Here is a 26,972-nt window from a genome sequence, read left to right as displayed (position 1 = left end):
TAAGTAATATTTACAAATTTAGTAAAAATAGAGCAGAATCCTTATAAAAAATTATAGCTCATTCGAGTTGTTTTTTTTTTTTTTTTACAATTTTTGGTAAGTTTTCTAAAAAAATATAATTAACCTTAAAAGGAAAAACAACCTTAACGTTAAATTAATTATTAATTTTCTTTGATTACCTTTTTCCTACAACTAAACTCGTTAAATCTTTAGTAAATCCTAAAAAGTAAATAATTTGTTTACATTTCTTAAAAAGAATCAATCAAGTGTAATGATTCTTTGATGATTTTTTTTTATAAAATGAAAATAGTTGGTTTTAAATCCTACTTTTTAGTTAGAAAATTTATTTTGAGGATAAAATTCTTAAATATATTTACAAATATAGCAAAAGATCATCAAATTATCTACGATAAATTGTCATAAACTATTATATTTATCTATTTATTATGATAGACACGTATATTCTATGACAATCTATTACCGATAGATCATTTGCAATATTTGTGTAATTTTTATAGTTAATTTTGTCATATTTAAAAATAATCTATTTTTAAATTTAATTAACCATCCCTTATTTTTTAATGGAGAAAATATACAAATAAATGGATCTATATCGTTTGGATACAATCGTATTTATTTTTTAGTAGATATGAATTAGTTAGTAATTATAAAAACTTTCCTAAATATAACACGTTACGGAAATATCTACGGCGCATGTAACAAAGTCCATTTAGCCATTTTTTAAATATTCCAAATTTGTCTTTCCATCCTTTTCTCCTCCGATTTTTTATCGTCTTCTTCTTCTCTCATTTCTTCCATTTTTTTTAGATTTGGTAACCAAATCTATTTTTTTTTATTACGGTTTCTTCTTTTTCTTTTTTTTCATTGTATCGTCTTTCTTTTTTCTTTTTTAAATATAAAGAATCTTGAAAAAATTGGTTAGACATTTAAATTATAGTAACCAAAAACGAGAAGATCATATAAAGAATATTGAAAAAAATTGTTTATACCAAATATTGAAAAAAATAGTCTTTTTTCTTTTTTTACGCAGAATCTTGAAAAAATTGGTTAGGGATTTAAATTAAAGTAACAAAAGATCGTGTATAAAAAATATTAAAAAAATCTTTTATACCAAAAAAAAAAAATCGTTTAACGTTCGTGTAGCCAAATCTAAACGATCCTATATCAAAATTTGAATTTTTTCTAGATTTGAAACCCCAAATCTAAACGATCGTGGTCAAATTTAAACGATTGTATAGTCAAATCTAAACGATCGTGTACCCAATTAATTAAAGTACCAAATCGCGTTACAAAATATATTACGTGCATTGTTGACGAGACATTTTTGTTATTTTATACGGTGGACCTTTGTACTTTTTCCATTGACAATGTAAGCTTTTTTATATTTTTGAAAACACCTCTAATTATAATTTATTGGCATCAAATAAATTATTCAAATAAAATTTATTATGAGAAATTAATACAGTAGTTTTAAGATAATTTTCAACTAAATTTTCTACTATAATTTAGTTGAGAAAAGTTACGGATACAAATAATTTAAATTATATTAATTTCAGAAAAGCAAAATTAATAAAAAAGATGTTATATAAATTCAAGTTGTATTAATTAATTAATTAAACGGTATAGATTCCATTTTTCTTTTAATTTCTTAAGATAGAATTGATTCTCTTTCTTGCCTTTTCAAAGCAGATTTTTTAATGAATTATATATATATATATATATATATATATATTAAGTTAATTTTGATATACCTAACAAAACAAAACATGCCTTACAATTCGTCACTTCTCTATCTTCTTTTTCTTTGCAATTTATTTATTTATTTTTTCAGATTTTTTCAATCCTTTCCTTTTCTGTTTTTATTTTTATTTCAGATTTTTCTGGTTCTTCCGTTCATTTTCTTTTGAGTAAATAAAATACAGATTTCTTACAATATTTTATTTCTTATCTTTTTATTCGTTTTCTTTCTTGCCGTCCCTCCTCCAAAATATCAAGATCGTCTAATCCTACTTTGATATGGTTTAAACGATTGTTTAGATTTGAAGCATCTGCTACACGATCACGTATCATGATCGTTTAGAAGAATAATTACACGAAACATTTTTTTATCGTAAAAAAGAACTACATGATCGTGTATAATTGCCTATACTACGCGAATGTGTATGATTTCCTATATAATCGTGTATCATGATCATTTAGAAGAAAAATTATATGAAACATTTTCACATCGTTAAAAAGAACTACACGATCGTGTATCATTTCCTAGGCGTTCGTGTATCACTTCCTACACTATCGTATATCATGATCGTTTAGAAAAAGAATTACATATATGCATTTAGTCGATTAATCGCGTGTTAGAATTGGACATGTTTTGTATTATCCATCGTGGGTTTGTTGGGTTTTTCTGTTTTTGACATTTAAAAATGTTTAAATATAGCAAAATCCGTCAAAATCTATCGCTGTATTTATCAATATTGGTTTACCACTGACAAACTATAAGAGTCTATTAGCGATAGAAGTCTATCACATAGGTTTTGTTATATTTACAATTTTTGAAAATATTGCTACATACTTAATCAAATTTTTAAAAATATTGCTACATGCTTAATAATTAATTTTAAAATTGGTTAACTCTTTCAAGAAATCATATATATTACAGAAAATCAAATGGTTCTCTTGAATTTTTACATTAAAATATGAATTTAGGGTCAAAGCGAGCATATTTATGAATATTATTTTTTCTACTTTTTGAATGGAGGTAATACTCTTGAAAACCACCGTCCATGGATGAATTTCACACCTTTTCTTAGGGGTGTACATAAGCCGGGTTGGAGGAAAATTATGGACCAACCCAAAGTATCCGGGTTGGCAAAAAATGAACCCTATCGGTTCAATTCGTAAGGGTCAACCCAACCCAAAAAATTCGGGTTGGGCCGGGTTGGGTTGGCGAGTTTTTTTTTTTTTTTTTTCATCTCTCCATATATTTAGACAAATTTTCATATTATTTTTCAATATGCAAGGTGAACTAATTATTATTTAAGGTACAAGGTGACAAATATATATGTGTGTTATACATTCAAATTTCAAGTATAGAATGTTAATTCAAAATAAGGTTTACTTTTAGGTTTTAGGTGTATATATATATGTATCTATATATGTATATATAATCGGGTTGGGCCGAGTCAACCCTACCCCTAACTTGCACAACCCCGAAAACCCGGCTCAACCTTTTTTTCTCTAATTTTCTAACCCAACCCAACCTAACCCAACATAAAATTTAACGCAACCCAACCCTTACGATTTGAGTTGGGTAATCTGGGTTGGTCGGGTTACTGGTTTTTTTGAACACCCCTACCTTTTCTTTTATTCACTTACCCTTTAAATTTTTCTCGTGCTTCATTCAATATATTATTTTTATTCTGCGGCGCTTGCTATGAAATAAAATGTGTGGACGATCCCCAATGGTACTGCAAGCCCCAGCCTGGCCAGCCTTCCCTAATGGTAACGGGCACCAACCACTGTCCGCCCAATTACAACCTCCCTAGAGACAATGGTGGATGGTGCAATCCCCCACTCGAGCATTTCGACATTGCGAAGCCTGTTTTCCTCAACATTGCTGAGTTCAAGGCTGGCATTGTCCCTGTCACTTACTGCAGGTATCTTATACTATGTTTTAAAATTTTAATCATTAACATAATTATAATCGATGGTAATTTTAAAAATAGTAATTAAATATATAATAGAGGTTTTTTTTTTTAAAATATAAAAAAGCGGTAAAATATTTGCACTATATAGAACAATTCCGAAAATAGGAAAAGGCTAGAGGCCCACCGTGTAAAATACAAAAAATATCCAGTCAACTACAATGTCAACAACTCGCGCCTAATATATTTGCGATCATTTAGATTTGACTATTGTTTAGTACACGATCGTTTAGATACGTATAATTTTGTTAGACGATCGTTTAATTTGGTTACGTTTAAATTTGGTTACACGATCGTTTAGATTTAATCGTTTAGATTTAGATTTAACTATTGTTTGGTATACGATTGTTTAGATATGACTACAATTTATTTTTTCAATTCTATGGTTTAATTTTGTTACACGATTAATTTGGTTATGTTTAAATTTGGTTACATGATCTCGTTTAGATTTGGGTCCCGATTGTTTTTTTCAAATCTTGGTACACGATGATTTAGATTTGGCTAAACAATTTTTTAAAATTCTTTTGCTAGATTTGGCTAAACGATTTTTTAAAATTCTTTTGCTATACGATCTTTTAGATTTGGCTAAACTATTTTTTAAAATTCTTTTACTACACGATCGTTTATTTTGGCTACTTCAATCTGAATGATTTCTTTCAAGATTTTTTATACACGATTTTTTAGATTTTGCTATTTTTTTTGTACACGGTCGTTTAGATTTGGTTATCCAAATTCAAACGGGAGGAAAATAAGAAAGATAATGGAAAGAAATCACAACGAAAAAAAAAGGAAAAAGAAGAAACACGATGAAAATATTAAACAACGTAAAAAAGAATCATAAAAGAAAAAAGACGAAGAAAATATTAAACGATGTATAAGAGAATCAAAAAAGAAGAAAGACATTAAAAGAAATCGCAAAATCAGAAAAGAAGAAAGACGATTGAAAGAAATTGCAGCGAAGAAAAAAAAAAGAAAAGAAGAAAAACGATGGAAAGATTTAACGACGTAAAAATAGAATTGAAAAATAAGAAAGATTATAGAAAGAAATTGCAGAAGAAGAAAAGAAGAAAGACGATGAAAGAAATCGCAAGGGAAGAATAGGAAAGAAATCGGAAGGGAAAGAAATCGGAAGAGAAAGAAACGATTTCATGGAGGAAGAGAAAAAGATGGAAAAGCAAACTTGGAATATTTGAAAAATGGCTAAGTCTATGGCTTTGTTACACGCGGCTACCTCCGTATGTAAGTTTTCTTATATAATAATATTTAAAAAAGATTACAAATATAGCAACATCTCTCTAAAATAGACTTTGATAAATATTTGTAACATGATCTATCAGATTTCTATAATTGATATTTTAACAAATTTTGCTATATTTGTAAATTTTTTAAAATATTGTTATATTGTTAATTACTTTGAATTTAATTGCTATATTTGCAACTAACCAATTATTAATCCAATTCTAAAGAAAAAAAATATATGGTTTTATTTTAAGCTTTTTAAAACATACAATAAAACAAAATCTAAAAATGGGGTTAGTTATATCAATGAAATCTCTAAATTAACTATTATATCAATTTAAATTATGTTCACAAGTATATCAAATTTACCCCTTTAGATTTTGTTTGACCAAATTTGTTATGTATGAAACTTATGGTTAGAGCAAATGAAGTGGGAGATGACGAAGATGCTGCAAAGATATTCATTTAATGGAAATGTTTCTACTAACCCTTATCATATCTTCTTTAAAAAAAAAAAAGTCAAACATTTTCATAAATCAATCATTTTAGACACTCATGTTTCGATTACATTAATTTGTAATTTTTCAATTAAAAAAGATGAAAAAGTGAAAAATGCCTTATTCGGCTGCACTTCTCCACTACCTTTGGCCGGCATGTGCGCTACTCGAACAGGAGCTTAAGAGATGGAGAACTCCGGTCCGGTGAGTACGATTCAACTTTACTTCCCCTTTGACGCGCGAGAACATGGTGCTTTCAGCAATGGCGACAAGATAACCGAAACTGGATTCTTTTTCCTGAAAAGTGAACCGGAACGTTTCCATTCAGCGCAATTAACATGTTTTTAACAACCTTAGTTCTTTCAGGGATATTGAAATACGTACAACATTTTAGAATGCAACGAAATTAGTGGAAAAAGATAACAACATTTTCTTCCGCTCGCTGCTACTCCCATTGAAATTCTACGTCTTTGAAATTTGAAGAAGAAAAACATATGGTTTTCGGGATTTGAAGAAGCAAACTCCATTGTGGACTATCAATGATTTTCCTGCATACGGTAATTTATGTTGGTGTAGTGTCAAAGGTTTTAAGGCTTGTCCAATATGTGGAGAAGAGACTACTTCAATCAGACTACAACATGAAAAAAAAATGTATACATGGGACACAGGAAATATTTGTCAAGACATCATCCTTATAGAATACAGAAAAAGAATTTTGATGGTAAGCAAGAGCATGAAAATCCTCAACAGCCCTTGTCAAGAGAGGTCATCTACTTTAAACTCAAAGAAATGATATTTTCCTGTGGGAAGAAGTGTGGCAAGAATAATAACGAAGGTAACAATGACTATTGGAAAAGAAGATTAGACTTCTTCGAACTACCATATTGGAAGAACTTACATGTACGACATTGTCTGGACGTAGTGCATATTGAGAAGAATGTATGCATGAATATAGTAGGAACATTGTTTGATATACCAGGCAAAAGTAAAGATGTGATGAATAGTAGACTTGATCTAGTGGAGATGAATATAAGACCAGAATTGGCACCAATGGTTACAGATAATAGAACTCACATACCTACAGCATGTTATACATTGTCAAGAGAAGAGAAGTATCGGTTTTGTAAGACTTTGTCTGAAATTAAAGTTTCAGAAGGATATTCATCAAATATTAGAAGTCTTGCAATACTTGACTGTCACGTTTTAATGCAACAATTGCTTCCAATTGCAATACTTGCATATGTTGTTGATTAAAATCTCCATTAATTTAGTATCTGTAACTTGAATACACTTTGCTAAGATGAGACACTCTGTTTTACTTGTCAGGCGCTAAAAGTTGTTCTCAGCCTTCTACTTCAAATCCCAGCACTTCATAATCCATTTTCATTCAAAAGGTTGGTTTTCTCTCCTTTTGTACTTTGTGCTAGTGCATCATTTGATCAATTTTTTTACTTTTAGCCATTGATATGGTTGTAGGTGTTTTAGCTTTGAGTTTTGTTATTCGTTGTTGGTTTTGACATTTTTGTGAAGTTCCGTAATGAATTTAGCTAAGTTTGTGGGCTGAATGTGGTATTTGCGATTATGTGTTTTTGAAGTGTGTATGTAATTTATCTAAGTATGTGGGTTGAATTTGGTGTTTGTGATTATGTGTTTTTGAAGTGTGTATGTAATTTAGGTAAGTTTATGGGCTGAATTTGGTGTTTGCGCTTATGTGTTGTTGAAGTGTGTATGTAATTTAGCTAAGTATGTGCTCTATGTTGTTGAAGTGTGTTGTTGATCATGAAGTGTTGTTGAAGTGTGTTGTTCATCATGAAGTGAATGTGATGTGTTTATGTGGGTGAATGTGTTGTCTTGTTGAATCATTTTTTTTCCTTTTCTTTTCTTATTAGGTTTTGCCACAATCCATTGGAGCAATGAAGCCATATTTACGCCAATTCATTGATGTATAGGCTTTTTTGTAGGTTTGGTAGGAAATTTTTTTGTTTAAATGTAGTTATTTAAATAGTTCGTTCCTACCAAAACATATTTGTACCAACAATTAAAGCAATATTACAAAGTGTGTTTCTTTCTATTAAAGCGTTTACCGTTTTCCCATATGTGATTATATTAGTCTGTAATGGTATGTGTAATGGCAGGGCGACAAGAAATACAAGATTCAATAAAAAAATAGGGCTATTGAAAACAGTGACTAAAAACACAACTATGACATTTAAATTGAAAAATAAAATTGTCATCGAAAAAGTTTTATTGATAGTTAATTAAAGTCATGGTAAGTAAAATGATCACAGTTAAAAAGTATCATAAATGATAAATAATGACATTTAATATTAGTCATAGAATATTAACAATGACAGTTATCCCCCGTCATAAAATGTAAAATATGACAGTTATAAGCTGTCATAAAATATAAACAATGATAGTTAATAACTGTCATCGAAAATAAACTGTGATAGTTATTAACTGTCATCGTAACTAAATAATGACAGTTATAATCTGTCATAAAATATTTCATTCGTGACATTTATTATATGTCATGAAAACCACATTTCGTGACAGTTTTATACAACTGTTATAAAATATTTTCCATGACTGTCGCATCAATGACTGCAAAAAAACTGTCATGAAAACCTTTAATGACAGCATTTAACTGTCATTGTAGGCCCTTTTTCTACTAGTGCAACTATACAATTTTACTTGATGTGTAATGTCAAATATACGATATTACTTAACGTGTAAATAATGTCAAGTATACAATCTTACTTGACGTGCAAAAACCGTCAAGTATACATTTACTTGACATGGCGTCAAGTATACGACCTTACTTGCACATAAAAAGCGTCAAGTGCGATCGATTACTTGATGGATTTTTAGTATCAAGTAATCTGACTATACTTAACAGTCAATTACTTGACGCTTTTAAAAATGTCAAGTAAAAATTTACTTGACATTGTATTAACATCAAGTAATCCAATCTTTGTAGTGGTGAAGCATGAAATTTAGTGGGCAGATAGATGTAGTCTTAGGTTAAAAAAAAAGACCAAAAACAAAATGGTTACCCAAAGACTTTGGAGCGTGGTTGAATACAAATGATCATATCAGTGGAGGCTTGTTTTGGAGAACATCTTTAGTCTAGTATGTGTTGTTGCAAATACACACCCACAGTAAGCTTTTTACAAGACCTATACAACACCCACAATAAGCTATTGTAGCATATTTATATTCTTTATGCTCCAACAACGTACTTACTCAACTTGTGTGTGTATTATATGATATTTTGTACTTTCCTATCTTGATATGTTAAAGCCCTAAATCTTAGGTGTCAGTGTTAGTTGCTAACCGACTATTACAAATAGTTGTGATGATCATAGTCCCCAAGTTTTTATATAGTATTTGATTGCAGTACAGAATGTTTCATTAACAATATGAATTGTTATTGTCTTGGCATTTGATTGATCATTTTTCTTTGTTTTTCGATGCTTACTTTGGATTTAACTTCACTAGAAGCTAAAAAAGAAAAGATTCATTTCTTACTCATATACATCCCGTAGGGCATGTGAAAAATAACCTAAATTTTCATAATATCAGTAAATAATATTCTTATAAATAATTTTTTATTCAATTTTTTAGTTCTCGACAAAGAAAAATTTGAACCTCTAATTTACTATTAGTGGATGAGAACAATTGACTTATAAACACAATTTTTATGGTGTTTGCGTGAGTTGGTCTTTAATAGCGTTGTATAAGTTGCTTGTATGCATCTTGATGCTTTGAGTAGTACTTTACTTCTGCCTGCAAATAGTAAAATTATTTTATATTAATAAACCTAATCTCTAATCTTTAATTAAAGTAAAATTCAAAGGAATGAAATCTTTAACAGAATTATAAAAGTTAAATATTTTAATGAATATATATATATAATATACCTTGCGAATTTCCTTAATGGCAGCCAACAACCTTTCACCTATGAGATCTGTGAACGTATTATTCTTTTCCAAATGTTCTAAAGCTTCCGAAAGCGATTGAGGCAATCTTTGAAACTTCAAACCCATGTAAGAAGGATTTGTATCTGTGTATTTATCATATCACATAGTGTATGAAAATTAGTGCATGTGATGTCCTTTTTATCTTTTAGGTAGGATTAGCACACTTATCCTTCCCCACTTTATTGAAAAATTCAATAAGTTCATATATGTTTTCATGAGAAAGACAAACAATACAAAAAGATCTGATACCGACTTTGTCTATTTTCTCCCATAAGAACATAATTAGGGTAGTTTATGGTCTATTTAATAGATAATTTGAAAGCATAAACTTGAAAATAACATATTCAATGAAAAGAGTGTTGTAATTTTATGAAGAAATATGTAACGCAGATAAACATGGCATGTATGTGAGCAATTTGAAATGATTAAAATGTTAAATGTGATTTTAACAATTATTTCATAATCATGTCGCTAAAACAAACATGTGAATAAGAAAAGCAATTAAAGTTACATACCAATGGGTTGAGGCAACTGAAGGTGGTAACGAAGGCCATCAAGTCCAGCACAAAGGATCGCTGCTAAACCCAAATATGGATTTGCACAACCATCAAATGATTTTACCTCAAAGTTACTCACTAAAGTAACACCAATTCCAGGTGAACTAGCCGTTCTAATTGGGACTTCTCTATTATCTTTACCCCAACAATGGTAAGCTCCACTAAATGTATTCGGTTGTATACGATCGTAACTACAAGAAAACAAACGCATCAATCTATTATGATATCATCTTTAAATCATCGATATAGATTCAAAATATTAAGAATGTGAATATTGTATACATATTTAATATTCTATCTAATGAAAATTAAACATAGGCAATATATAGCTTAGATCATCTCCCGTTGAATATAATTTGGTGGTGTTCTCTCACCTGTTGGGAAGTGGAGCTATGAAAGGTAAAATGGATGGAATGTGATATAAAACTCCTGCCATGAACTCTTCCCCTATTGTTGACATCCCATGTTTGGAAGATTTGTCAGTCGCCATTAGAACATTTTTTCCATTCTGCCATAGACTGATGTGCACGTGGCATCCAGAACCAACATCGTCCATTGCATACCTAAACAATTATTAAAAGAAAAAACAAAATTTCACCTAACATTGTAATTTTGATTTGATACTTTGATGAGCTAAACAAAGATAGATGCAAATCATGATACATCAAACATATTTTCTCTTCTAAAAGACAGAAATGTTATCTCTTTTGCTAATATTTAGAATTGAACTATGAAAGGATGAGGGTAAACTAAAATAGAGTAAATAAGACACCGTAATGTTAATTTAGACTTATCTTTTTCTATACTCAATTATGAATAAATATTAGCAAAAATTATAAAACAAATAAGAATAATTTTGTCACACGATCTCAAATTGTGAATGGATTAAAAAAAAGGGTGCAACACAGATCAAAACGTACCAAAACATTTTTCTTACACCTATGTCTTTAGTGCACTTAAAAGCTGATCAAAATAAGAACAGAGAATATTATCAAATAGTGGTCATTTATTCTTAATCAAACGTACTTGGGTATAAATGTTGCCAACAATCCATGCTTTCTAGCAACAGCCTTAATTACTTCGCGAGTGTAAACTAGGTCATCTGCAGCCGTGAGACATGTAGTATATCCCAAAGCAAATTCAAATTGACCTTTTGCAATCTCTGCATGCAACTGTAAAAGAAATCAATAAAAGTTTCAATTGATAATTTTGTTTTAAAATGGGTATATATGTGTGGTGTGTATTGTGGTATTATTCTCTTGAGTTCATTCGTCTGGTGTGATTGTCGAAGACCATAAATACGTTGCATTCCTTAAGATTTTGAAAGTTTATTTTGTTGTAGATCTTGAGGTCTTCGAGTTTTATTTACTACTTAGTAAACTTTTTTTTAAAAAAATTAATAATCAAAATTCATACCTGTTCCACGGTAATATTTAAAGAGTTCAAAGAATCAACTACATCGTGTAAAAGAGGAGCAGCAGCATCATATGAAGATGTAGAACAATATAACGATGAATCAAATGGCACCCAATCTTCTTTTCCATCTCTACATGCATAAGTCAATTTAAATAGAAAAATATAACTTATTGGCGATTTCCAAAATAGAGAAAGAAAACCATAAATAACTAAAAACAATATGATATATATAAATCCTCACTTGACTGCCTTTTTCAATAGCAAAAACTCAATTTCAAAGCCTGCTTTCATTTCCTGTGAAGCAACAGAAAACATATTTAACCCAGTAAATAAACAATTTGAAGATCTAATATATAAGTATTAGAAAGAAATTTTTTACTATATTTAAAAATAAAGTTAGTATTGAAGAAAGAGTTTTGAATAATAAATTTAGGATATACCAAGTCAAATTCATTTTTAAGAACAGTAGAGACTCTACGCAAGGCTTCTCTTGGACAATATTCCCATGCTTCACCAGGTTTAATATACATGTCACCCATTACCATTTCCTCTTGCTCCATCCTGTTTCAACCACAATATATTTTTTGTTTGGTTAGGTTTAAAATCCCTTTTAAACATATTTTTAATTATTTAAAGATAAAATTGTTTAGAAATTAAACCTAATTTAAAACTATAAAAATCATTTTTTAAAAAAAAGAATTGAAGATCGAATATATAGTAGTCTCATCAAATAATTTCTCGACGACAATGTAAGTACGATTGAAATACAAAAAATACCAAGGAACCGTCCGTTTGGTTGATAAATCTGGTAGCAATCTAATCTCACCAGCACCAGTAAGATTTTTCCCAATTGGAACATCAGTATGAGAAGATCTTGCCATACATACAACAGATAAACCAACCCCATTCTTTTTAACCACATCATTGAATCTTGTAGAGGGAATAACCTACAATCATAACAACATTATATTAATCAAAACATAATATAAAAAAAACGACAAATAATGATGATGGTCATCAAAGACACAAAATTAAGAAACTTACAAAAATAACTAACATGAACATAATTCAACTAATCTGAAATTTTGTAATATATATTGATTTCATTTCAAAATTAAAGATTTGATTTTCCAACTCTACCGGTGGTAAAAATACAACAAAAAGTAAAGAATAACACATTTTATATGTCTATATTGTGATACTTGAAATAAATTTTCTATTTAAGTGATTATATGTTCATGTGCACACAGTTTTTTTCAATTATACATAATTATTTAAAATTTTTGGACCTCATCACATAATTTTCAAAAGATGCTAATTAAAGTGACCACCTTGATTGGTAGGAGAGGTAGAATCCAATTAAATTATATACTAGAGTGACATGACTTGACTATATCTTAGGTTGCACACTATTTTTTTTCTTTTTGATTGCACCTCAATTAATTAAACAAGTAAACAAAACATGAAAATATTTAGAAATTTAACAATAGACATACTACAAAATAATGGATTGATCATATAACCCATGCGAGGGTCAATTTGGATTTATAGGGCATTTAAAGAAAAATAGAAAAAAAGGAAGGTGGTTTCAAAACAATAAGTTATTTAAACCTTGAAACCTAAAACTATATAAAATAAATTTACTACCGTAACATGTTGAGACGTATGAATTAAATTAAAGTTAATTTCAAAATATAAAAGTATGATATTATGAAACTTAGAGAAGTGAAAGTCAAAAGATAGAGAACGTAATGTACAACAAAAAGAAATTTAAAATTAAATCAATAGATACTATATATTTAAAAAATAAAATAAAACAAAATCTCACACGACATCTATGTTGTCCGGAGGCATCGACCCAAATAATACGAACAAGCTTCACTTCCTTCGGTACAACGACTTTCACTTCATGAACTCCACCATTCTCACAATTACTCAAATCCATCGGTTGATCTTACTCTCACTTACGATTACTTTGCTTCTAATTTTTCTTTGCTAAATATTCATACTTCCCTTCCCCATTTTAAATGATTGGGAGATAGAATCAATTCTCTCTTTTTCTAAAAGGTAGGGAATGTTTAAAAAGTACATATCATTTACTTCGAGTCGATAAAATGGAATTTGGGTTCATTTGATTCTTATTTCTTTTTTCTTTTTTAAGACATGGTTCGACCATCTCGATTTGTGGATTTTGTTGCATTCTATAAATTATAAAAAAATTAAATTTTCAAATATTTTTTAAAAAATCATATTTTCAGTTAGAAAAATTATTTTAAATAACAAAACTCTCAAACATATTTACAAACATAATAAAAGATCGTCAAATTATCTACAATAAATTGTCATAGACTACTACATATATTTATTTGTGTTATGATAGATATGTGCAGTCTATTATGGATAAATCGTGGTGTTTTGCTATATTTGTGTAAATATTTTTGTCAATTTTATTATATTTGAAATAACTTATTTTAAAATTTAATTAACCATTCCTTATTTTTCAATGGAGAAAATATACAAATAAATGGATCTATATTATTTTGATACGATTGTATTTATTTTTTAGTAGATATGGATTAGTTAGTAATAATAATTTGTTGGCATCAAATAAATTTGCCAATAAATTATTCAAATAAAATTTAGGAAAACTTTTCTAAGTATAACAAACTAGTGAAATATTTACGGATCGTCTAACAAAGCCCATACAATTAGCCATTTTTAAATATTTTAGGTTTGCTCTTCCATATTTTTTTTACTATTTTTTTTTTATCGTCTTCCTCTATACTTTTTACGATTTCTTCCAAATTTTTTTTATTTTTAGATTTAGATTTGGGTAACCAAATATATTTATTTCTATAGTCTTTCTTGTTTTGCTCTTTTTTAGATGCGTACATGTCTTTCTTCATCTTTCTTCTTTTTCTTTTTTTTTTCATTCACTGCATCGTATCATATTTCTTCTTTTCTTTTTTTACGTTTAGAGTAGGTAACCAAATCTGATGATGTATAAGAATTTTGAAAAAATTGGTTAGGTTAGGGTAACTAAAACTAAAAGATTGTGTATAAAGAATATTGAAAAAAATCATTTATACCAAATTTTGAAAAAAAAATCGTTTAGATTTGGCTAAACGATCGTATACCAAATTTTGAAAAAAAAAAAATTTAGATTTAGAACCCCAAATCTAAACGATCGTGTAGCCAAATTCAAACGATCGTATACCAAATTTTGAAAAAAAAAAATCGTTTAGATTTGGGGTCCAAATCTAAACGGTCGTATACCAAATTTTGAAAAAAAAAATCTTTTAGATTTGAAACCCCAAACCTAAACGATCATGTAGCCAAATCTAAACGATCGTATACCAAATTTTGGAGAAAAATGGTTTAGATTTAGGGTAGCCAAATCTAAACGATTGTGTAGCCAAATCTAACAATCGTGTAATCAAATCTAAATGATTATGTAACCCAATTAATTAAACGATCGTGTAACAAATTAAATGATAGAATTGAAAAAACAAATCTAAACGATCGTGTACCAAATCGCGTTACCAAATATATTATGTGCATTGTTGACAGGGCATTTTTGTGAAGGATAAACAACAAAGAGAGCATACAACAGCGAAAGACTAGGATCACGCTTTACTCTATATGTATCTAAACGAAAAATAGAGAAGGTAAACGATAAGTTTACCTTTGTAGTTCTTAACTTCTTCTTCGTTCCAAAACTTCTTTTTGCCTAAAGATCACGAGCAAAGCACAACCACTATGTTGACCTACTAATCTCAAGACTAAGAACCGAGTTGTGGGACTCGTTTTTATGAAGGAAATCTTAGAGAGATGGAAGGAGAAAGGTGTATCGTTTTTAGAATTTTCATGAAAACTTTTTCAGCCTCTCATCATTTTGTAAATGGAAGTTTATAAAGAAAATTACACGCAAAATGCATGCAATTTACTTCATAAAATCTCAACATCTAATTAGTCCATGAACTATTAATGGAATTAGTGGCTTATAAATTCATTACAAGTTGCCACATTTCCCACTAACATTTAGTAATAAGTCAAAAGAAAATTTGGTCATTTGACAAATTAAGTCAAAGTCAAACTTTGACTTTTCTTAGTCAAAAGTCAACTTTTTGACTTTTTGCTATTTTATCCGTCTTGACTAATTCCAACCTCCCGAGTATGAATCTACATTCATTTTTCTAAAATTCAAATCATATTTTGAATATAAATCCGGTCAAAGTTTTGTTTTTCAAAGTCAAAATCAACATGTTGACTTTTACAACTTTGACCGTTTCAAAATTTTTCAAGCTTCTAAATATGAATCCATATTCATATTTTTATTATTTAAACATAAAGCTTAAAGTTTATATTTACCGACTTATATCATATATACTTGTCGGTTTCTCTCTCTTTACATAATTCGAACAATTCGAGTTGTTCCAACAAATTGTTCTAAGTTGAATCCATATGAGCTAGTAGGAGAACCTAATGGACTTATAGATCATGGGCTCCAACGATTCAAGATTAACTGGCTAAACTCTTTTAGACCAAGCTTAATTAACATCCTTTAACTAATGAGTCATTCCACTAAAAACTCGTAGTTGCATTCCCCTCACTATAGATATATTTCTGTCCACCTAATATAACCATGATGGGTAAATTGATCCTTCACAGGTTGTTTGTAATCTTGGCTGGGTCAAAATACCGTTTTACCCCCGAGATTACATCTTGCTCTTTAAGACCCACTGATCCACTATGGAACAATTGGTTTAAGGTTCAACCTATAAACCTGAATCCTTCTCGGGTCAATGAGAAGGTGGGGCCCCTTGTTCAAGACTTGGATTGAATCCTTAAGGAAACAACTTATCTACTATCTCAGAAGTGGGTAGGAGTGAATTCCGTCTTACACCCTATATCCCTAGCTATCCACTCGGTCTTATCCCTGAAATGGGAGGCTTATTGGGCAAGCGAAGATGAGCTGCCCTCACCTATGCAGATCTAAGGATACTACCGAATGAACAGAAGTTCATAGTTAGCTCAGGATTAATATCAAGTTACTTAGGTCATTATAATTTAAATAGTCAATTTATATAGTTTACGGCGTTATAACTAAAAAAATGACTATTTCGTGATTCTAGTCTTATGCGAACCATTTACATAGGATGCCCCCACTCCCATGTCTCCACATGAACAATTCAGAATTACATCGTTTGTACTAACTACGGAGCGGGCCGCATCCATAGTGTTTTTCCAGAATAAGGCACCCAACCTTATTCATACACTATAGACTATTTGGGCTATTAACTCGAACTTAATCCATGTTTATGTCTCTACATAAATTCAAGTGTATTGACAAACTTAGTAAAATAGCCTCGGAACCTTAATTTATTGGTTTTAAGATTATAACATTCAATAATAAACTTATTGAATCAAATAACAAAGTACGAGTTTTAGGATATAAATTCCAACATTTTGGTATTTTACACATTGGGCCTCTAGGCTTCTTCCATTTTTAGAATTGTTCCATACAATGTAAATACTTTGTCGTTTTTTTATATTTTTTAAAAGACCCCTAAAATTTATTATAAGAAATTAATACAATTAGTAATAATAATTTGTGGGTTACATATAATTTTTCACTATAATTTAGTTGAGAAAATTTACGGATACAAATAATTTAAAGGGGTCTTTTCAAAAATATAAAAAAGCGGTAAAATATTTACATTCTATCAAACAATTCCAAAAATGAAAAAAATCCAGAAGCTCGTCTATAAAATACCAAAAATGCCCTGTCAACCATGTCGTCAACAATGCGTGTGTAATATGTTTGCGATCGTTTAGATTTGGTTTTTGTTTGATACGCGATCGTTTAGATATGACTACAATTTATATGCAATCATTTAGATAGGCTACAATTTATACGCGATCGTTTAGATAGGGCTACAATTTATCTTTTCAATTCCATTGTTTAATTTTGTTACACAATCGTTTAATTTTAATACGTTTAAATTTAGTTACACGATCGTTTAGATTTTGGGACCCAAATCAAAATGATTTTTTTTCAAAAGTACACGATCGTTTAGATTTCTTTACAAGATTGTTTACTTTTTTTACATGATCGTTTACATTTGGCTACTCCAATCTAAATGATTTTTTTCAAGATTCTTTATACACGATCTTTTATTTTTTTTACACGATCGTTTACTTTTTTTTTCTAAACGATCGTTTACATTTGGCTACTCCAATCTAAATGATTTTTTTCAAGATTCTTTATACACAATCTTTTTTTTTTACATGATCGTTTAGATTTGGCTACTCCAATTTAAATGATTTTTTTTAAGATTCTTTATACACGGTCTTTTTTTTTTATACGATTGTTTACTTTTTTACAGGATAGTTTACAGTTGGCTACTCCAATCTAAATGATTTTTTTGTTTAAGATTCTTTATACACGATCTTTTAAATTTTTTATTTTTTGTACATGACGTAAAAAAAAGGAAAAGAAAAAAAACAAACAAGAAAGACGATGGAAAGAAATCGGAGCGGAAAAAAAAAAGGAAAAGTCTAAAGATGATGGAAAAAGAAAAGAAGAAAAACAATGGAAAGATTAAACGACGTAAATAAAGAATTGAAAAATAAGAAAAATGATGGAAAGAAATTGCAGAAAAAATAGAAAAGAAGAAAGACGAAATCGCTTGAGGAAGACGATGAAAAGAATAGCAAAAGGAAAACGAACAGAGAGGAAGAAAAGAAAGATGGAAGGTAAACCTGAAATATTTAAAAAATTACTAATTTTATAGTTTTGTTATAAGTGTCGTAAATAATTTGGTGTTTTGTTACATTTACAAAAGTTTTCTTAATTTAAATTAAATTAATTTTTAGAAAAATATTAATAAAAACAAAGATGTTATATAAATTGAAGTTGTATTAAATAATTAATTAAAAGGTATGGATTCCAATTTTTTTTTCTTTCTTAAAATAGAATTGATTCTCTCTTCTTCTTCTTCTTCTTCTTTTTCTTTTTTATCTTTTAAGAGCTGACTTTCGAATGAATTAAACTTTATAATTTTATATATATATATATATATATATATATATACACACACAATGTATGGTCAAAGCGAGCATATTTATTAATATCACTTTTTGTACCTTTTGAATATATGGAGGTAATACACTTGAAGGCCACCGTCCATGGATGAATTTCATACGTTTTCTTTTATTCACTTGGCCTTTAAATTTTTCTCGTTTCATTCTATATATTGTACTTTAAGAAAAATGGGGTGGTTAATAAGCATTATTCCAATATTCAGTGCCCTAGTTTAAATATTTGACTCTCTCTTTTTTAATTTACAATTGATTCAACTATACAAAAGGAAAAAGTCGTATGAATTGCAGTTGATATTTTGCAATAAATATCGTAATGAGAGTCTAATACCAATTACCTTATATACCATCCAAATAAAGGGACAAAATAAGAACATTCATCCAATAGATATCAACCCTACATAAACAAAAATCCAACCTCACAAATATAACCGTGGAAGCAGATTAAAAAATTTACCTGCTCCATCTACTAGTTGGTGGGGGAAATTTTTAAAAAGGGACAAAAACACATTATTTCCTTGTTTTAACTCCCTAAACTCATTCACATCCTCTCACCAAAATTCAACAATAACCAAACATACACATAACAAACCACCTTAAATTTAGAAATCACACACTACCCTTAAATGATAAAAAATTCAATTCATTGGGAAAGAAAACCATTATAAAAGAAAGGGATTAGAAAAAGACCAAGAGTGTAGTACTTCACAAAAGAAAAGAAGAGAAAATAGAAAAGAAATTGTTGGTTGTTTTAGAGATTAGCACTACTGTTAATTAACAATGCAAAGGGTATGGGGATTTTTGGTGATTATGTTGTGGGTAATTATAATTGGTGATGCAACAAATGTAGGAGCCACATTGAAATGTGCAGAAGGGCGTAGGCAATTAGGAGGAGGCGCGATGTTTATTAAACAGCATCGTAGGCCGCCGTTTAAGCCCGGCCCTTGGAACCACGCTCATGCTACCTTCTATGAAGGTGGCTCAGGAACTTTTGGTATGGATCTTATTAATTCTACTGTTTATATAATGAAAAATTTTAGATTAAAGTACTATTTTGGACTTATTTTTAAATATTTTAAAAAATCAAAATTAGTATATATTTTTAGGATTGACAAAATTTTATTAATTTGTTTGACGTTGCATGTAATATTATGTAAATATATAGGTGGTGCGTGTGGGTATGATGACGTAGAAAAGGAAGGGTATGGTATGCAGACGGCGGCGCTGAGCATGGCGCTGTTCAACAACGGGCAGAGCTGCGGCGCTTGCTATGAAATAAAATGCGTGGACGATCCCCAATGGTGCAAGCCTGGACAGCCTTCCCTAATGGTAACGGGCACCAACCACTGCCCCCCCAATTACAACCTCCCCAGAGACAATGGTGGATGGTGCAATCCCCCACTCGAGCATTTCGACATTGCCAAGCCTGTTTTCCTCAACATTGCTGAGTTCAAGGCTGGCATTGTCCCTATCACTTACCGCAGGTATCTTATAGTGTGTTTTAATACTTTAATTATAATCGATGAAATAGTAATATTTATAAAAATTTTAAATATAGCAAAATCTATTTGTGATATACTTTAATAGACCAACATTTATAACATGGTCTATTAGCTATAGATTTCTATTACCGATAAGTTTTGACAGATTTTGTTATATTTACAATTTTTTAAAAATGTTGTTATATAGTTAATTATATTGAATCTAATTGTTATATTTGCAACTATCTCAATTATTAATCCAATTCTAAAGAGAAAAATATATATGGTTTTATTTTAAGTTTCTAAAACATATAATAAAACAAAATTTTAAAATGGAGTTGGTTATATTAATTAAATCTCTAAATTAACTATTGTATCAATTTAAATTATCCCTTTAGATTTTGTTTGACCAAATTTTTTATATATAAAACTTATATAGTTAGGGTAAATGAAGTAAGGGATGATGATGATGTTACAAAAATATTTATTTAATGGAAATGTCCTTGCTAACCCTTATCGTATCTTCTTTATTAAAAAAGTTAAACATCTTCATAAGTCAATCATCTACCCCTTTCGTTTTGACTACCTTGTTGAAAATTGCTAATGTATCAATTATTCATTTATTCTCAAACACATGTGCAACCCAAATTAAATGAAAATATATATTACCATAATATTAATAGTTATCTTCAAGGTGTGGTGTGAGAATAATTTTTAGTGATTGATTGATGATTGTTATTATTATTATTAGGATTCCATGCAAGAAAGAAGGAGGAATTCGATTTACAATAACCGGAAATCCATATTACAACGAAGTTTTAGTATGGAACGTGGGAGGAGCCGGAGATTTGACGAGTGTCCAAGTGAAGGGTCACCGTAAGCTGAAATGGACACCCATGTCTCGTACGTGGGGTCAAAAATGGACCACCAACGCCATGCTGGTTGGCGAGTCCCTCACCTTTAGGGTTCGAGCCAGTGATGGCAGATTCTCCACTTCGTGGCACGTTGCTCCCCCAACTTGGCAGTTTGGTCAGACCTTCGAAGGCAAAAACTTTAAGTAAATCCAAATTTACTTTCTTCCTTCGAGTTTATCCATTTCATTCCATAACCATTTCACTTTTTGTTTTGATTTAAAATTTCTTTTCTTTTCTTTTTTTAATTTTCTTTATCATCTTATAAATTTGTTTACATTTTTTAAAAAAAAATATTTCAAATAATGAAACTGCATAAAATATGTACAAAAGTAGTAAAATATTAGAATCTATGAATGATGTCTATCATTCGAGTAGATTTTTAAATTTTGCTATATTTGTAAATATTTTAGTTAATTTTGTTATATTTGAAAACAATATTTTTTTAATAAATATTTTAATTTTTAACCAAATTTGGATTAAAAGAGATGTTTTTTTTTTTTAAGATTTTGAATAAAAATAAATTTAATGTGGAAAATAAAATAAAGAGATTTAATTATAAGCATTTATAGACTAAATTTATTTTTGTAAAAAGAAATTTGAGAATTAAAAGGTTATCAAACTTTACAGTATATTTTCTTTAGCTTTAAAGTTTGGTGTTATTCCATGTACCTTTTTGTGTTAATATCCTACTTTTGAAGAAGTTTTTTTTTTTTATTATTCAACCCTCCCCTTTTTTCTTAGAATTACGTGGAGCGGTTATATGTTGTAAACTTTAGTTTTATGATTATACAATAAAAATCTTAACATTGTATATAATAATAATTACCAAGATCTTTGAACTATATAATTTTATAAATTAAATTTTGTTAAAGAACGACATACGTACCTTGATCCATAACTAATCTTCTCGAGGAATTGTATTTCTCTCACTTGGTCTTCTTTTAGAACTTAATTTAGGTTTCTTGATGGAAAAATAAACTACTTAATGAAGTTGAGAGGGTCACGACCAATCCCTAAGGTTTTATTTATAAATATTACTCATCATGGTTGATGTTTAATTAGGACATTATCTTTTAACCTAATAGATCTAATAAAATAAATTATATACATGATGACAAGACTTAATATTATGGCAGTTCTAAACTATCATCATATAAACAATAATTCATCACCATACCTATAGCCAAACTTAGAAAGACGATATAATAGTTTGTCATCCGTCATTATATTCTAAGACGTCAATTTTGTAATAGCCATATATTTGGGATGTAATAACATGATTTAGATATTGAAAACTTTTACCAATTATTTAATACAAAACAATATTTTGAAAACTTACCCAATAATTCTTAAAAGGTTAGTTTTTATTTTAAAATTTAACTAGAACAATTAAATTTAACAATATATTAATTATCACAAAAAAAAAACACTTAATTTTCAAGAAACAAAAAAGAACATTAAAGAAAAAGACAAGAACTTGTGATAAAGATCTTCAAAAAATTATTATATTCTTTCAAATATTCCTACGTATGATAATTATTAACTAAATCAAAAAATTATTATATTCTTTCAAATATTCCTATTCCCTAATTATTCCGATTTTTACCTTCAATAATTATATATTCAAACTTTAGCTATTAATGTCCTATAATTTTAATGCAATAAATACTTCTTAAAATAATGATAAAGATGATGCAATAATTAACTATTAACAAAAATATTAAAAAAGTAACGAAAAATCATTTAAAAGATTCAAATTTCAAATCTCAAATAAAATTTAAATTTAAATTCCAACCATTCCCTAAAATTATGGCAAATATAATGGAAATACTTAAGTTTAGAATCAAATCTCAACCCTCCCTAAAATCATGCCAAACAAAATGTGATTTAATTATGGCAAATATAATGGAAATACTTAAGTTCAGAATCAAATCCCAACCCTCCCTAAAATCATGCATCTATCTTTAATTTTGCCAACCAACCGGAATTAAGGGAAACAAAAATAGAAGATTCACCGGAAGACAACCGGAATTAAGGGAAATGAAAATTTGTACTAAAAGAAGAAGGTGGAAAGCGACGGTGCGGGATGAAAACAAATGCGGGTGGAAAGCAATTTGAAAATTTGAAGAATGTAAGAACCGGAGAAAATTTGAAGAAAATTTTGAAGAAAATTTTGAGAACTCGGTATTTTTACCAATACATGCAGAAAACAGAGGAAAAATCCAAAGGTTGAAGAAGGAACAGAAGCGTGAAACGAAACAACTCACCGATACTTTGGGTGGTGCAAACTGATTAAGAAAGGAAGGGCGTGCAAACGGTGGAAAAGTGATGAAAGAGAAATCGATGGTGGAAAAGCGACGGTGGAAAAACGGAAGAGAAAGCTACGCTGGAAAAACGGAAGAGAAAGCTACGGTGGAAAAACGACGGTGGAAATGCGCCGGAAAGCCTTTAAAAAACGGAATAACAAATACGCCGGAAAGATTTACCGAAGATAGATTTATTTTTTTGGAGGAAAAATTAGAAAATTGAAGAGAGTGCATAGTTTGTATTAATTACACGGTATTTGTGGTTTTTCTTACTATTGTATTTAGGAGTCTATATTGTAAAGTAGGTAGGGGCATTTAAGGTATAGTTATCTCATTTATTATGTGGAAATTAACTGTTTTGCTATTTTGACAATTTAAAAATAAATTTGTCATTTATCCAAAGTAAACCTTAGATTTTGCTATTCTTCTCGTCGCCCTAAAAGAAAAAACATTATAGAGAAAGTTATAGTCTATCCTTGAAAAAAATCACATTTGTAGAGGGTAGGCCTGAATAAAATTTTTCCTTAAGAGGGTCCAAGCTGGACTTGCCTTAATTATTACGAAATTATGAACACAACACGTCTTATTAATTAATTATCAAATCTTCCCAAAAATAATTAACCATCAAATATATACCTTTTTTAGTTAAATGAATGGACTATGTGTATATATAATAATGTGTATAATGATAGCCTTTTTATTGAACTACATGTGAATATTGTTCACAAAGAAAATAATTTTTTTATATAAGATTGAGAGTACTGTCCACATTCTATTCGTGGCTTTTCAAATACAATTATTTACACTTTCATTCATCATCTTCTACTTTTGAGGTAAATTCTCTTTTTTTAATACCATATTATCAGATATTGAACTTTTAAGTTGAAATCTCCATATTGTTTAGTTATGTTTTTTTTAAAGTATTTGAAGGTTTGTTTATTCAATTGGTCATTTGTATGACAATTAGATTCGATCTAAAACATTAAGAAATTTAGATTGACTTAAAAGTATGTTGTTTAGGATTGAAAACTAACATATGCTTGTTTACTTTTTGGTTTGTTAAATTAACATCATGAAATTTAGATTAATCTAAAAGTATGTTGTTAAATTAACATATGTATATATTTTAGGTATATTATACATACATATACATACGGAATATATTTATTTTAAGAAAAAAACTTGAGTGTGACGCATCTAATCATGGTTCTTGGTTAATAGATCATATGTTCTAACATATTCAAAATCTTATGAATTTTTGTTTTCCAAACATTTTTATTATAATACTTTAAGATGAAATCAAATATTACTCTTTTTATTATAGCAAACTATTCGTTTCAAAATTCATCTAAAAATTACTGAGTTATATGGTTTGTGTTTATCTCAAAATGTATTAAACCTTATGCATTTCACTTTTGGTGTGCATAGAAAATCGAATTGAACTATTTTATTAAGAAAGTAAGATGGATAATTAAGTGTATAACTTAATTATGATTCAAAAGAAACATGATATTATATCGGTTTTCAACCAAGGGTAGTGCATATGGGTGACGTTTCCACTTTAGTCCATCATATATTAAATGTAATTGGCAACTTTACCAAATTATACTAATTAAATAATAACAATATTTGTAACAAAATTGTTTAATATAACATTGGGTAGGAAGATTCAAACAATAGATTTCAAGGTTACTATCAATATGTTACTTTTTATCTTTCTAGAGATGTATTGCTTGCATCTTCAACCAAATTTAGTTGTGGCTTATTTATACCAAAAAAAAATTATAATTGATAGGATAATGATTGTGATCGATACCAATCTCGTACTCTCATCTTTCTCTTACACGCTAACCATAAAAACTAAAAATTTTATTTTAAAAAAATTGTCACATTGCAGTTTATATACGATTACAACAGTATTTTATCGATTTGTTTTTTACTTTTTGTTTTTAAAAATTAATTTTTAAAATACGAGTGTGTTTGATAACTAATTCACTTTTTATTTTTAATAATAAACTTGTTTTAAAGAATTACGAAGAAAAATTGAAAATGAAAAAAAAATATTCAAATTTTGTTTTTGAAAAATAGAAAACAAAATCCGTTACAAACAATATGGTTTTTGTTTTTATAAACAAAATTTGAAAAACATGAAAAACAAAATCCTGTCTCATCGAATTCACCATAGCGCCAAATGGTGGCCAAGATTTCTTCGACATAAGCCTCGTCGACGGCTTCAATTTTCCGGTTGGAGTGACGCCGATTGGTGGCTCGGGTGATTGCCAAACGGTACTCTGTTCAGGAAGATGTAAATGTGGTTTGTCCTCCGGAATTAGCAGTTACATCGCAAGATGGCGCAGTGATTGCATGTAGAAGTGCTTGTATGGCTTTTAATCAGCCGGAATATTGCTGCAGTGGCGACCACAGTTGGCCGGAAACTTGCCCGCCGACGGACTATTCAAGGATTTTCAAGAATCAGTGTCCACAAGCTTATAGTTATGCGTATGATGATAAGACAATCACTTTTACTTGCATGGGTGGAGCTGATTATGCCATTATATTTTGTCCTAATTGACAAACAAATGAGTGTGATAATATATAGGTCAAATTTTTTAAAAAAATCAACTCTTAGTTTGTAGTTTGTTTGAAAATATGTCTTGTAATTTTAGAAATTTTCGAATGTTATTTTTTTTAATGTTATTTTAGTTTGTAGTTTTTTTAAAGTTTCGATACCGTTTCAAAATGGTATGACAATAAGCTTATAACGAAAATTTAACTCACTACGTCATTTTATATTATCATCGCACGATTTTAGTTATGAATTTTATTCATATTTTGGAAATAATTTTAATTCAAAGATATTTTTTAGATATCGATGAAAGTTGAAAAATAATATTGCAACTTTTGAAATAGAGTAATAAATGTATTTTTGTATTTATTATAATTTAGCATGAAGTATATATATATATTTTTTCATTTTTAATGTCTCAATTAATTATAATCCATTTCATTAATTAATTACCCGAGTATTTGTATCCATTTAAATTTTAAACTTTTGTAATGCACTAATTAACTTATTTTTTAAAATATAGTGTAAACCATGTAATTGTTTCAAATAAAATTGTTGTAAGAGAATCAAATAAATAATTTATTAAATTACATTCCAAAATTGTATATATATTTGATTGTTAATGTCTACACTTCTAGTTGGTTTAGGATTGAGGTGTGTATAACTTTAAAATAATGTAAGACTTTTTAGTATATCGAGTGTATCAATGATATGTCAGTAGCATATCAAGAGTACATTGTACCAAATGTACTATCGTGCCATATTGGATGGATATGTACTTCTTTTGACATTTCATGGATTCAACTTGTTTTTCTTTATCTCTCTCTCTCTTTTTTACAAATGTAATGAGTTTGGGCTACGTGCCCTGATTATTTTTTGCCAAATCCATAACATTTTTTTGTTGATATATATATACCACAGTATAAATTTAACAACCTAAGTTTAGAAAGGGGAAATAAATTAACTGAATATCACCTGAATGAGAGAGATCCCGATGACATGAAAGTAAAAATAAAAAAAACTCAAAAGAATTAAAAGTTACTATCTATACAAAAAATAAACACATTCCTTGTCGGTAGCTGGCTCGATGGAGCACCTTTCTTTTCAGTGTTCGATTATAGGAACAATTATATGTTGGGTGACGTTCTAGGAATTTTCCTATGATGCACGAGTGAGGATAAAAT

At 29.0% G+C, this 26,972-nt stretch overlaps 3 protein-coding genes across 5 annotated transcripts; 2 read left to right on the top strand and 1 right to left on the bottom strand.

Moving 5' to 3' along the window:
• Positions 1–9,042: 9,042 nt before the first annotated feature.
• On the bottom strand, positions 9,043–13,405 carry LOC127150640 (uncharacterized). Of its 3 annotated transcripts, none has more exons than XM_051089115.1 (10): positions 13,246–13,405; positions 12,195–12,364; positions 11,858–11,978; positions 11,659–11,711; positions 11,418–11,547; positions 11,028–11,173; positions 10,376–10,564; positions 9,960–10,192; positions 9,385–9,527; positions 9,043–9,250 (listed from the first exon to the last, which is right to left on the bottom strand). In XM_051089115.1, exons 1-10 carry the CDS (start codon positions 13,360–13,362, stop codon positions 9,188–9,190), a joined length of 1,365 nt encoding a protein of 454 aa, XP_050945072.1. In that variant the 5' UTR covers positions 13,363–13,405; the 3' UTR covers positions 9,043–9,187. The 3 variants fall into 3 exon arrangements, with proteins under 3 accessions (XP_050945072.1, XP_050945074.1, XP_050945073.1); XM_051089117.1 differs by having other exon boundaries at positions 9,416–9,527; XM_051089116.1 differs by lacking the exon at positions 9,385–9,527.
• Positions 13,406–19,156: 5,751 nt separating this feature from the next.
• LOC103500844 (expansin-A9-like) lies at positions 19,157–21,797 on the top strand. Its single transcript, XM_008464286.3, has 3 exons — positions 19,157–19,515; positions 19,687–20,005; positions 20,754–21,797. Exons 1-3 carry the CDS (start codon positions 19,302–19,304, stop codon positions 21,061–21,063), a joined length of 843 nt encoding a protein of 280 aa, XP_008462508.1. The 5' UTR covers positions 19,157–19,301; the 3' UTR covers positions 21,064–21,797.
• Positions 21,798–25,388: 3,591 nt separating this feature from the next.
• LOC127150562 (thaumatin-like protein 1) lies at positions 25,389–25,794 on the top strand (the record flags this gene model as incomplete). The annotated part of the gene is given in 2 exon segments (XM_051088432.1): positions 25,389–25,517; positions 25,519–25,794. Coding segments are annotated over 2 exon segments (405 nt in total), but the record flags the coding sequence as incomplete, so codon positions are not given.
• Positions 25,795–26,972: the final 1,178 nt, after the last annotated feature.

This window comes from Cucumis melo, chromosome 8 (genome assembly GCF_025177605.1).
Source record: "Cucumis melo cultivar AY chromosome 8, USDA_Cmelo_AY_1.0, whole genome shotgun sequence".
Taxonomy (NCBI): domain Eukaryota; kingdom Viridiplantae; phylum Streptophyta; class Magnoliopsida; order Cucurbitales; family Cucurbitaceae; genus Cucumis; species Cucumis melo.
The sequence above is the reverse complement of the archived record's forward strand: the minus strand, read 5'-3'. Positions and strand labels throughout refer to the sequence as shown.

Coding starts and splice junctions, on each gene's coding strand:
- LOC127150640 (XM_051089115.1), bottom strand. CDS start 13,362: ATGGATTTGAGTAATTGTGAGAATGGTGGAGTTCATGAAGTGAAAGTC. Junction 11,712..11,857: donor TTAAAAATGAATTTGACTTG/GTATATCCTAAA, acceptor GTTGCTTCACAG/GAAATGAAAGCAGGCTTTGA. Junction 9,251..9,384: donor CCATTAAGGAAATTCGCAAG/GTATATTATATA, acceptor TACTATTTGCAG/GCAGAAGTAAAGTACTACTC.
- LOC103500844 (XM_008464286.3), top strand. CDS start 19,302: ATGCAAAGGGTATGGGGATTTTTGGTGATTATGTTGTGGGTAATTATA. Junction 19,516..19,686: donor AGGTGGCTCAGGAACTTTTG/GTATGGATCTTA, acceptor GTAAATATATAG/GTGGTGCGTGTGGGTATGAT. Junction 20,006..20,753: donor GTCCCTATCACTTACCGCAG/GTATCTTATAGT, acceptor TATTATTATTAG/GATTCCATGCAAGAAAGAAG.